This window comes from Acinonyx jubatus, chromosome C1 (assembly GCF_027475565.1).
Source record: "Acinonyx jubatus isolate Ajub_Pintada_27869175 chromosome C1, VMU_Ajub_asm_v1.0, whole genome shotgun sequence".
Taxonomy (NCBI): Eukaryota; Metazoa; Chordata; class Mammalia; order Carnivora; family Felidae; genus Acinonyx; species Acinonyx jubatus.
This window is the reverse complement of record NC_069381.1, coordinates 147,391,248-147,404,025: the sequence shown is the minus strand read 5'-3', so window position 1 is coordinate 147,404,025 and position 12,778 is coordinate 147,391,248. Positions and strand designations below refer to the sequence as shown.

General features: G+C 39.6%; 1 protein-coding gene across 9 annotated transcripts in view; it reads left to right on the top strand.

Annotated features, from left to right (window-relative positions):
• The window catches only part of RBMS1 (RNA binding motif single stranded interacting protein 1), a 217,288-nt gene that overhangs the window by 176,660 nt on the left and 27,850 nt on the right, over nucleotides 1-12,778 (top strand). For all 9 annotated transcript variants that reach the window (XM_027055649.2, XM_027055648.2, XM_053215150.1 and 6 more), the window contains exons 4-5: nucleotides 1,694-1,785; nucleotides 10,649-10,806. In XM_027055649.2, coding sequence (XP_026911450.1) covers nucleotides 1,694-1,785; nucleotides 10,649-10,806 — 250 coding nt within the window. The remainder of the gene's footprint in view (nucleotides 1-1,693; nucleotides 1,786-10,648; nucleotides 10,807-12,778) is intronic.

Here is a 12,778-nt window from a genome sequence, read left to right as displayed (position 1 = left end):
TTTCATTGTAGTTGGGTATTCATTTATGGCCTGCTCAAGTTGTATTTGGTAATAAAATACGTACAAGAGCGAGAGAGTGTGTGCCTGTGTGTGCCCACGGAGGGATGCATATTACCGTTAACTACAGGTTTCTACGTAACACTCAGAATATGTTTAACCTAATTTCTGATGTGGTAGTTGAGTAGCATTCTCTGCTTTTACCTGAGCTAACTCTTCTTTTTCTTTCCAACCTGGCTATTTCTCCACTGTCTAAATCAAACTAGGCTTTATTTCAGTCCAATTCCAAGTAATAGAAGGAAGCTGCTTCTTACTTCAGCTTTAACTAATCTAATCTCTACTGAAACATCTATTTCTATAATTGATGGCTTACTCTGTTTCATTACAACTTGTTTTGTTACCAGACCGTATTTTTGGTACTAAGAGTGCACACTGACCTTTGAACCTTTTCCAAGCTTTGCATTTGGCCTTGTTGATCTGTATGTTGGTCTGTTTTGGCACTAGGACTTCACAGTCTAAACTATCTTTACGATATCTACACGTCAATGATAGGACTGGCCCTTCTTCTGTGCAGCGTCCTAACAGTGTTTTTGTTTTTCAAAATACTCTTACTCATTGAAAATTTATTTTGTAATAGGTTTGAGTTCCAATAAAATCTCTGTTGGTATTTTTGCCTGGTTTCCCTGATCTTTTAAACAGTGTGTTAAATACAATTTAGCTTTTTGCCAATAACTTAATGATCACAGGGAAAAATCGGAGAGTGCCTGTTTTAGTACAGTGATATTCACTGGATTGTGCAAAACGCGTGGAGCTATTGCTCTACACTGAGTAAGTCCTGTTCTTTGTATAGTTTTCCTCTTTTATCGCTTGTTGCCAGTTTTCATTGGTAAGTACCATCCATATGCTTCTTTTGTAGCAGCCCTACCCTTAGCCTGACACCCCCCCTCCCTTTTTCTGCTTTTGATACATTGTGGCCAAGGAGTAGCTGACCAGCTTGTTAAAAATGTTTCTAAAGCTATGGGTAAATAAGCTTTAAATCAGAGCCTCTTTGGGGAGGTTTAGTTTTAGGTTTTAGAGCATGAACTGCTGAAACAGCTCTTTTGGATATCTGGAGGCATTTTTTACCCCCTTCTTTAAGTGAAGGGGGATCATGAGGTATATTTTAAGTAAACAAGTGATCATATTTTTAATCAAGTACTAAAATTTAGATTATTTTATATTTGGGGTATTTAATGGGTATTCTTAATTTCTTTGAAAAATATAGTTTAGTCTATGGAATAAACATTTTTGTTCCTGTCATGTCTTAAGTTCCAAAGGATTGTTCTATCCTTCTCGCCAAATCGTTAGAAATGCTATTTCTCTGAAGTTGATTCCCTCCCCTTTCTTTTCTTAACTTTGGTTGGTTAACTTAGATGTCTTTTTTTTTTTCCAGTAAGTATAGGACACCTGAGAAAAGGGGAAACTGTTTTGTTTTCTTTTTTACTTTGAAGGGACATTGGTCTAGCTCATGAGAGACGACAGGGAAAGACAGCCTGAGAAGGACGCTGCATTTGCAGCTGTCAGTGCTAGACATCTGTCAGGACGTCAGGGTTTCGTTTCTGCTGCCCACATTGGAAACCAACTAGAGTCATTTTTTTTTGCTCTTTACATTATTACAAAAGAATGGCTTAATAACGAAGTGTGTTTTGCATTTCAGGTTATGGTTTTGTCGACTTCGACAGTCCTGCAGCAGCTCAAAAAGCTGTGTCTGCCCTGAAGGCTAGTGGGGTTCAAGCTCAAATGGCAAAGGTGAGTCGAGAGCCAGTCGTCGCTGCTCTGGTCCCTGGCTTTGGTTCCGAAGCCTGGCATTGGTGCTTTGCCTGTCACTGCGAACATCCTCCCTCCGTCCCAGACAGCCTGGGTCACTTCTGAACACCTGTCCTGTGCCCCCACATCCTCAGTAGTACTTTAAGTGAGGTGGAAGCCACAAATGCTATTTCGAATCTGTACACAAGTCCGACTTTTTTAGACACTGGTTATTTATAGGTTAGAAATCTCTTCTTTAGTAGTTCTACAGTGGCTTTACTCAAGGGTTGTTTCTGATGAACTTTTAGCATTCTAGATGAAGAATATTGTTAAAGTGAGGTTTATGCCCCAGTCTTTTTATTGCCCAAATGTAAAGTCAGGTTATGTCATACTTAGTACCTGTAGGGGGCACTTATTCAGAAATTCATATAATTATATGCATTTTTTTTTTTCCATTTGTGGTCCTTGAATTGCTGTGGGAAATATTTTCAAGCCTGAAACTCACCAATTTGATATTTCGTATATCCTTTTCAAAAGATCGATAATTTTATATTCTCTGGCTTCTTGAAGTACAAAGGAAAGTAATTTTGTGCTGTCCTCTGCTACTTCTGGCTAGTAGCATGTGATCATTCCCTCAGGGACATTCCCATTTCCAGAAGGAAAGATTTATAGAAGTTAAAGGGTTCTAGGAAAGAGATAAGTTACCTGCTAAGACCTTGAGGCTCCTGAAGGACACAGGTGCCCCTACCAAGATAGACATTTACCTTGACTCAAAAGATTCAACATCATGAAAGATGTCAGGAATTACTGAAAGGAATCACCTTTCTAAAGTAGTCCTTGACTTTTAATATTTTTAAAGCTTTGAATGGAGTTGGATATATTTTTTTATGTTTGTTTATTTCTTTATTTTGAGAGAGAGGGAGAGAGAGAATCCCAAGCAAGCTCCACACTGTCAGCACAGAGCCTGACACAGGGCTCAAACTCACGAACCGCAAAATCAAGAGTCGGACACTTAACTGACTGAGCCACGCAAGCGCCCCAATATTTGGACATAAGTTGGACATATTTCAGATTTTCTCAAACTCCAGAGTAAGAAGTTAAAATAAACTGAGGGGCACCTGGGTAGCTGGATTGATTAAGTATCCGACTTAGGCTCAGGTCAGGAACTCGTGATCCATGAATTCGAGCCCTGCTTCGGGCTCTGTGCCGACAGCTCAGAGCCTGGAGCCTGCTTCAGGTTCTGTGTCTCCCTCTCTCTACCCCTCCCCAGCTTGTGCTTCCCCCCTCTCAAAAACAAAAAAACATTAAAAAAAAAAATAAACCAAATCTATAAATATTAAGTATCATGATTTTCAGATGGTCTATACTATAGAGTAATTAATTCCCTGTGGCATTATTGAAAGATCATGATTATGAGGATTTTAAATATATTTCATTATGATTGTGCAGTACCTGTGTTGTATAATGATTTACAGAATGTTTAGTCTGCCTCTGTAAATAATGGATAACCGTACATTTTCTAAGCAGGACTTTCAAGACACAGTCAAAAAAACAACTCTATTTGTCCCTCTACTCTGTCCATTTCCTCTGTTCTATAAAGTTCCTGCTTCATCCTCTCATGGATAATATCCAGGGCAGGTCCCATGACTTTTCCCTCCACTCTCATTATCTTAAAACGTCCCTTCCATTGCTGCTTTCATTCCAGGTCTTTCTGATAAATTTTTTTTTTCGGTAGAATGCCTCTTGATTTTTTTTATATCCAAACGTCACGGAATAGAATTATCTTTCGACCCATTTTCAGCCATTTCTAAATGTACTTACACCAAACAATACGATATTTTAAATAAGATATTGTATAGGGAGTCTCAAGTTACGTTCTAAATACAGTTTGTAAAATGTCAGAATCACATGGAGAGGTTTTGAAAACTGCTGAGAGTGGGCAAAAGAGATAGGTGTCTCGGCTGTCACTGGTGCTAAAAGAAATCACAGCTTAAACTGCAATTGTCTGCTAACAACTGTATTGATTACTTGGTGATCAGGAAGCAATGTTTTAAAGGTTTATATCCCAATACAACCATCTATTACGTGGGTATATACATACATATGTAACAAATGTATTTAAGTCACATTTTAGGAAATTGTAGAAAAATAGGAAAATAAGTAATGACATTTTAGGAAATTGAGGGTGGTGATTCATGTGTAATACATTATGATTTTTTATTATTTGAAATAATGTGGAATGGGATCCTAATTAACATTTTGATGCTGAACATCTGATTTTTAAGAACACATTACTGATGTTGTATGTGTGATGCCTGTAATTTAAATGTCCAGTCCTGGTGGGTTTTGTTGGCTTGGTTGGACTTTTTTTTTTTTTTTTTTTTTTTTTTATGAAACTTTGAGTATCCCATTGAAGCTTCTCCCTCTTTCCAGCTCAGGTCTGCCCTAATTTGTAAGCCTACAACAGGATAGGAGCATGATTAGTTTCTCTCCTATTTCCCAAGCTTGTTTTTCCTGTGCTTCCATCAGCTAACTAACTGTGATTTCTTGCCCCCTATGCCCCCGCCCCACCACCTTGGAACAGTGGTACAGGATGGGAAAGTTTCTTGACCTGACAGTGGTATAATCTGGTATTAATTTCTCTGGCCAGACAGAGGGCTAATGTTTTCCTTCGTGGAACGCTTTGGGAGGTTTTCAGAGATCTCTTACACCACCACCACCACCACCCCTAATTGATCTTTCTCCCGTGGTTCCTCGAAACTGGTAAATATATGCCTCAGCTCCTGATAATCTAAGAGTCTAACTTCAACCCCTTTCTGCTGAGACCTCCTTGACCTTCAAGGCTGCCTTCTTGGAAGGATTTAACACAACGCTGGGCCAGTTCTACCCTGCGTGGCCCTCATCTGATCTGCGTTTGGCAACTGTCTGTGGGAGAGTAGGTAATTTACTAACCACACTTATATGCCCCTTCAACCAGCCTTTTGCCTTTTAGATTCCTCAGGTTTAAGTCGGACATTGATCCATTGTATCCACCAAGCTCCACGGCACACAGATCAAGCCTCCTGAGTGGTCTGTTCAAGCCCCTCTTGCTTGACTCGCAGTGATAGGGAAGCAGCCCACATGGTGAGACTCAGAACACATCAGCATTTCTCTCCACATACATGTTCATCCTCAGCCTCTCCAATCTCTCGTGGCCAGACGGAGGTGGGTGGTCAGCTAAGCACCCCAAACCAGTTCTCAGCAGCTCTCTTTAGGTGGTCTGGTTTCTCACTCTGGAATGTCAGAGTGCCAACCATTGTTTTGTGGCTTCTGCTGAAACCAAGTTAGAAAGAGGGCTATTGAACAGCCTGTTACAAATGCAAAGGCCTTCTTTAAAGCAACCCTAAGAGCACTTACCTAGGCATCTTTTCAGTGCCAGTGATATTAAGCAGCGTGGTCTATGAAATAACCACTGTTTTGAAGGACTCTTTACGCTGCATTTAGTCAAAACTGGACTGGGTCTAGATTGGCACATGTCAACAGTGCACCTGAACGCCACTTTCCTGTGGATTGATAATGAGCACTGTTCAAAGGCCTCCTTAGGAGACTTGGGTAGTGTAAATTGGCTGGGAAGAGTGATCCCGCTCTACATCATCTGTCGGGAAGGAACAGTACGTAGGTTCAGAGATGCTGGCAGTGTGCCAACATCCTGCACTTCATGAATTTCTGAATTTCTTTAGGTCTCTGTGGAAAGATTGAGTTTCCTGGACCTGATTTATTTTTTATCATATCATTAAAGTTACAAAAGATATTTTAAATGCTAGAGGGTCCATTGTTCTGTAGCATGGCACCATGGATTTGAAGATCTGGAATTGACTTCATCCCTTTATGCTGTCTGGATAAAGGAGCACCTGGCATGCACCTTTTGTGGAGACAGCTTTTTAAAAGAAGTTAAGGTCTGGCTCCCATGTTGAGTCATAAGGGACCCATTGCCATCCACTTTTTGCTAGTGAATTAATCAGGATACTACATAAGGTTTTGAAAATTCATGTTGTTACATATTAAAGTCTTGATTTCTTATGTAATTAGAAAAAATTAAAGTGCATTCCAGGGAAGTCAGGGGGTGGGGGGTGGGGTTCAGGGTGAGGAAGCATATAACATTGTTTGACACATTGGGTACCTGGGTTGAAAAAGGACTCCCCAGATACTCAGAACTGAAGTGCAGAATTGAGAGTGGAGAGCATTCAGCAGCAGAAATAGTTTCTTATTCATGTTTTAACTTTCAGTACCTTTCTTGGTACCTGGCATAGGGTAGACACTAAATGTTTTTTTTGTTGATGACCAGAGAAGCCAACTAAGTGAGAGAAAAACTTTCTTCCTAGCTTGAGCAGATAGTGACAAGAATGGGATATTTAAAAATTAGATTTATTGAGCTCTGTCTATAGACTACCCTGATGAAACTTATCAAAAGCTTTTGCCAAAGGCTCAAGGCCATTCCCGTTTCTGTTAAACTTGGCTTTGTTTCAGATGTGTTTGTTTTTAGAACAGAAGACTCAGAATCAGTAAAGAGAAGAGAAAATTTCAGATACCAAGCTGAAAAGACTTAACAATCAAATCAACATTGGTAATATCTGTTAATAGAATGACTTCTCCAGGCCTTTCAGCACTACCTCTTAAGGCCTGCTGGGAGTCAACAGGCCATCATATGTTCTTTGCCTGGTGGTGAGCGAGCACATTTTTTTCCCCCAGTAAATAGGCAAAGGAGCAGGAATTTAATCCCCCTTCCACACAGAGTCCACCATGCTTCAGGCAGTTTGCATTCACATGCCTGTAAGCAGCTCTCGGCTGGTTGGTGAACCTATTCAGTACAAGGGAAAACAGATGTCTGGTCTTCCTGCCAAGTCCCTTTCTTGCATGTTAGGAACCATTCCACATGCACAGGGAGGTTTTTGTTAATTTCTTTCAGATGATGACTGAGTGCTTTACACCACACGGGACCTCTGAGCCCTGCTTTTCTACTCAAGTGAACATTAGTGGCCATTTATCCCTCTCATGGCCAATGTGGGAGCTAGTTTTCTACTTGTTAGAGAAGCCATTGAACCTTTTCCATGCCTAAGGATGGATATAAAGAGGCCTGTTGGCCCCACTTTATGTTTGGCCACCCATAATTTACAGAATAATTGTTTTTTGGGACATAACATTGTATGCAATAAAACAGAGTTATGGTTGTCACTGATTTTAAAGAAACTAAATTACCCTCATTCAAGAACCACTCCCCACTCACTGCAAGTATTATATATTCCATTCGCTATGAACATGTGGTAATTAGGATCCATGGACACTTTGGGGATTAGATATTTTTGTGGCCAGTCCTGCCAGCCTGGAGTTTCTTCTCTTTTCTTTCTTTTTTTTTTAATTACTGCAACTTTGTAGCTAATGTTTGCAGGATAAGTTGACCGTTTGAAAAGAAAAATAAATAACATTAGCTTTAAAGATCATCCCAAATGAAAAAACTAATTGAGTTGTTGCTGTTGAAAACAAATGTATTAAAATCATAGGAAATATTCACTTGTGTTTAGTCTACTTTTAGCTCACTATTTACCAATGAATGGGTTAAGAGCTCAGTTTCTTTCTGGATTCTGATTTTAGTGCTTATTTTTTTCTTCACTGGTAAATTTTCAGGTTGAATCAAGACTTTAAAGAATGTAGTATTTTACACATATTTTAATCGTATTTTAAAACATGGATTTAGAAAGTATTTTGTACCTACATTGTTAACCCTTTTAAAAATACTTCACATATGACAAATATCCTCTGAACGTTCTTAAATGTTAGTCATTTAATTGTTATAATTGTAACTTATAGAGAAGTCTCCACAATATTTGTGGTATATGTTTCTTACGTAACATTTTTTAGGCCATATCTTTGCCCAGGGAGGGTTTTAATTCTTTTTAATTAGGGGGTTCCCAGCTTTATTCTGAATCTGACTAAGCATGATTCAGAGATTTTTCTCATAAGATAGGTTTGATCATATCATTTCCTTGTTTCCATGCTTCTGAAACCTCCCCGTTTGTCAGACTGTGGCTTTCTAACTGCAGTTCATGGATGGCAGGCAGTCCCTCCTTCCTCCTGCTTCCCCTCCCCCACCCCAGTACATGAAATCACAGGATAAACACAGCTTATCTCCCCAGAGTATCAGTAGTACTTGAAAGTATGAGGTCAGAAATACTGTTTCTATACTAAAACAAACCTAAATAGTTAGGGAATAGATTGCAACATTTACGTGACTTTTTTTTTTTTTTTTCTAAGATACAACACAAGGCTTCAAAAAAATTTTGCACTCTGGCAAGGTTACTTTGGCCTCTGCCTGCCGACTCCTCAGGATACATAGTCCTTCTTGCTGTTCGCAGCACTGAAATGGAAGTTTCAACAGCAGTGACTGACCGAGTAGAATCAAATTCTTTAGAAAGCCTTTCACAATCTGATTTCAGCCTCAACAACTTGTTTGTTTCCCAAGTCTCAACTCAATGTCATGCCCTCCGGAAAGTCTTCACTGTCTTCCCAAGACACGTTTCCCCCCATCCGTCCTTCCATTGTGATTGGTACCCATCTCTGTCATAGCACTTATTACTTGTGTTTCTATCTCTCCTACTTAACTATAAACAGCTGGAAGACGGGACTGGCGTCAAGGCTATTTTATGCGAGTCTGGGATGCATGAAATGTGCTGTACACATCATTTGGCTGTAGGAGGCTACGGGGCTCAGAGAAAGGACCCACCCTCAGAGAAAGGACTCCATCTGTACTGGCCAGTTAAGGACCAGACTTCCATAGGAACAAATAGAGCCTTCTGTACCGCAGGAAATCTTCAGGGACTTGGGAGGGTAGAGCCCACGTGAGATGACTAACCCAGGAGCTGTGCAATTAATGGGGCAAATGTAGTGAGTGAAATGAAAATAAGGAGAGAATATTTTACTTCTCACCCTACTGCAGAAGCATTTGAAAACTTTCATACCTAAGACCGTTTTGCTTTTCTTTATATTTCCACTTTATCTGTTAGTGTTTTTTATTTATTAAATCACTTTCCAATTTTTATACCTTAAAGATATAAAGATAGGTTTTGTTCAGCATAAAATAATCAGTCGTTCCACATTGAGCTGATCCTAATTTCAGCTAAAAGCAAAGATAGTTAGCATTTTGTTCAGTCTGTGAAGGGTTAATAGGTTAAGTATTTGGCTTGCTAGTGAGCATTTGAAAAATTTCACTTTTCTTCTTGGATCCACCCACACTGACACACCCCAGGGACTCCCAGGCCTGGAGCCTCTGCTGCACACGTTTGGGACTGGCCTGGTTCCATGTTGCTGCCCACTGTCAGAACCAGGAGGTCATAGGGACAATACTTTTTGCCCATAGTTTCTCCAGATTTGATAACTTGAATGCTTGGGAATACCAGAGCATTTGCCATGTCCTAGGATACCAGGTTGTTATTTTAAATCTTACCAGGTAAGTATATCACGAAAGGTCACTGTTCACTTTTACTCCAGATGACATAAAAGGACGGGTTTCATTTCAGGTTTAATTAATGATAGGACAAATTTAAAAGTAGAGACTTTTGTACAGTTCAAATATGTGTATGCTTCAAAGCACTGTGCATTTTGGACACCTAAAATATGAGTTTGCCATTCTGTTGCCTAATGCTAAAATATCAATGAATGACTACTAAAAGTGCTCATTAAAGAAAAGTCATAAGCCTGCATAGTTCAGTGTGTAAAGGTACACTTGGTTAGTAAGATCAAAGGAAAGCCTGATTTAAAATTAAATTAAAATTCCAGTCTTAACAATTGCAGAAGTGATCCTGCAGAAGTGATGAGAAGTGATTCTGACGTGGTCAGAAAATATTCCAGTTGTCATATAAGCTTTTTCCCTGATGATTTAACACTGGACTCCGTAAATATACCTAGTAGTTACTGGTTCTCAGGATATTCAGTTGCGTATCTTTGGTTTCAGCTGATTCTGTCTGAGCAAAGGAAAGGTGAGTGGGAAATGATCTAATTATTGCTCCTTAAACATCATATGCATATGAATTACCTGGAAATCCTGTTAAAATGCAGCTTCTGATTCTGTGGGCCTGGGAGGGCGCCTGAGATTCTGCATTCCTGATAGGTTTGCAGGTAATCCCATCACTGCTGGCCCCTGGATCGCTCTTTGAGGAGCAAGGATGTAGCAGAGCTCCCTTTCCCCATTTACTCTTGAGTTCACCTTTATGCAGATTCTAAAGTTTGCTCTGCCTAGAGTTTATCATTTTATATGTCTTTGAGTTTATTTGTCTTCGTGAATTTACGGGCTCTCCTTTCCCCGTTGGTGATCACAACTCAAAAGGAAGTAGTAAGGACCCTGCCATGGAGCAGAGGAAGGGGACTGAGATAAAGCCCCAGTGGACTTTAGACGCCTTGGTTCAGAATCCGTTATCTGTCTCTGGATTGAATTATTCACAGTATTACCCTTGTGTGCAATAGTGTGCCTGAAATGGACTCCTAAAAATAGTAGTGGAGGAGAGGTTGGTTATTTTTGGGAGCGCTGCAAACAGCTGAGAGTGTGGTTCAATGAGGGCTTCCTCTCCAGCTCCGCAGTGCATGCCAGCAATTCCACCCCCAGATCCGCTAAGAACGACGCAGTGGAGTCATGTCCGACCTGCACAGATTGTCCAAGCTTCAGACACTGTTTTCAAGTGTCCAAGGTGACCTGGGTGTTCTGTAGCTCCCATGCTCCCTCTAGGTAACGCTCTAAAAGGACCTGAGCAGAGAGAGGGGCTCAAGAAAAGTAAGTGTGTTAACGTAAATACTTCAACTTCAGTTCGACATTAACGGACAATTCTCTGTTCTGTTTTAGCAACAGGAACAAGATCCTACTAACCTATATATTTCTAATTTGCCACTGTCCATGGATGAGCAAGAACTTGAAACTATGCTCAAGCCATTTGGACAAGTTATTTCTACAAGGATACTACGTGATTCCAGTGGTACGAGTCGTGGTGTTGGCTTTGCTAGGTAAGCACGCTGCTCTGTCTTTATCGTGTCAGTGACAATAGCTCTGCTAAGTTTCCTGCAAAATAAAAGTCGAGCAAAAAGAGAAGAGGCAGGGTTATGGGAGCCAGCTCTACCATGAATTTAAATGTGTAAGTTTTGGTTGGTAGTTTTTCCAGATCTTTTGGGAGTTCATTAGGATTCTTGAACCGGAGGACACTAAATATTCGGTGACCCAGGGCAAGGAAATACCACATGAGCAATAGTTTTGAAAATATGTGTCCTTAATGTTTTGATTAATTAGACCAGGATGCCTATAACTTCTTAAAAGTAACAATCATAGGCTCCTAGATTTCATAAATAAATTGGTATGGCTTTTTCTTATTAGATGGAAATTTGATTCATCATAAAGTCAATGGATTAGATTATTTCAAACATTCAGAAAGTAAGACAATGATTGGACACCTGTCTAACCACCAATTGCTACAGCAGTTGTAACATTTTACAGTTTTGCTTCAGATTAGTGTGTTTTTTTTAAGAAATATGTTACAGATATATCTAAAAGTGCTTTCACTTCTAGCTTTTTTTAAAGTTTATTTATTTATTTTGAAAGAGAGAGTAGGAGCAGAGCAGGGAAGGCAGAGGAGAGAGGGGGAGAGAGAGAGAATCCCAAGCAGGCTCCCACGCTATCAGCGCAGAAGTCTGAAGCGGGGCTCAATCTCACAAACCTGAGATCGTGACCTGAGCTGAAGTCCTGAGTCAGATGCTTAACCAACTGAGCCACCCAGGGGCCCCTTACAGCTTATTTTCATACCTTCCTCCCCAGAAAGGATACTTCAGTGTATTGGTTAATTTGGTTTCCAACAGAAAAATCTTAAACAGAAGGAGCTTTGATTTTTGACATAGTTCTAATTTGAAAGCCCATGCACGAAAACTGATTTTACATTATTTAGGAACCTATTCATACTGTGCAGGAACACATAACGTCTATATCTTTCAATGTGTTGACTTTTATTTTAGAAGAAAAACTGCTGGCATTTTACTTTCATATGCAGTATCCTATTTGGTGACCATCATGTCTCCCATAGACCTGTGAAATCAACACAAACAGCATTGTTTACTATTTTCCATGTAAGAAAATGGAGTCAAAGAAGAAATGTTTGCATTTTCACCAGACTTCCAAGCACTGGTCTGGGACTCGGTTCTTCTGGTTTTTAGCTAACAGCTCTTTCTGTTCAGCCAGATAATTTTAAAACAAAACTAAAATTTCTATGGGTGGAAAGTCACCAAAACTTGCATTTCCAGTGTACCCTTCATTGCTTCAAAGGTCCAAGGGAAACAGTGAAAAGCTCAGCACCATCTAAAAATCCTTACCTCTGTGGGTGTTCGGAAAGCAGATCAAGCAGTTTCAGTTTTGTATCCAAAGATGGAACCCAATTAAATTCTATGGCTTTTTAAAACTGTTACTACCCATTAAAACCAAGATGTAACTCTCTGGGTAATCAGGAGTGTAGTGCATTTTGAATAGATTATTCAGTGTTTCTTCCATTTAAAAAAAAAAAAAAAGTCAAAATAATGTAATTTCCCTGAAATGTTTCTCAAACGTTTTTAGCCACCTGCAGATGTAGAATAAATTGTGAAGTTAGACTCCGTCCTCTGCTCATTCTCTGAAGCCAGGGTGACAAAGAAGGTACATGACTGACTTTGCTGACTTAATTTTAAACCTAAAGCTAACGTAAAACCATACAAGGAGTGTCCTGTGATTTTCACTCGTTCTTATGACTTTTGAGTCTGTCCTTTTGTGACTATATAAAAGGAAAGGTCATCAAATGACTAATATTCTGGCAGCAATAATAAATACAATCGTATTTTGAGCTGACATTTCTGTTTTAATTCAGTATCATGACCAAGAAAGACTATTGTGTATCGATTGCCAGTTTTCCAACAAGTAGAAAAAACTGACACATTTGATGTGCTTGATATTAAACTCTCTGGG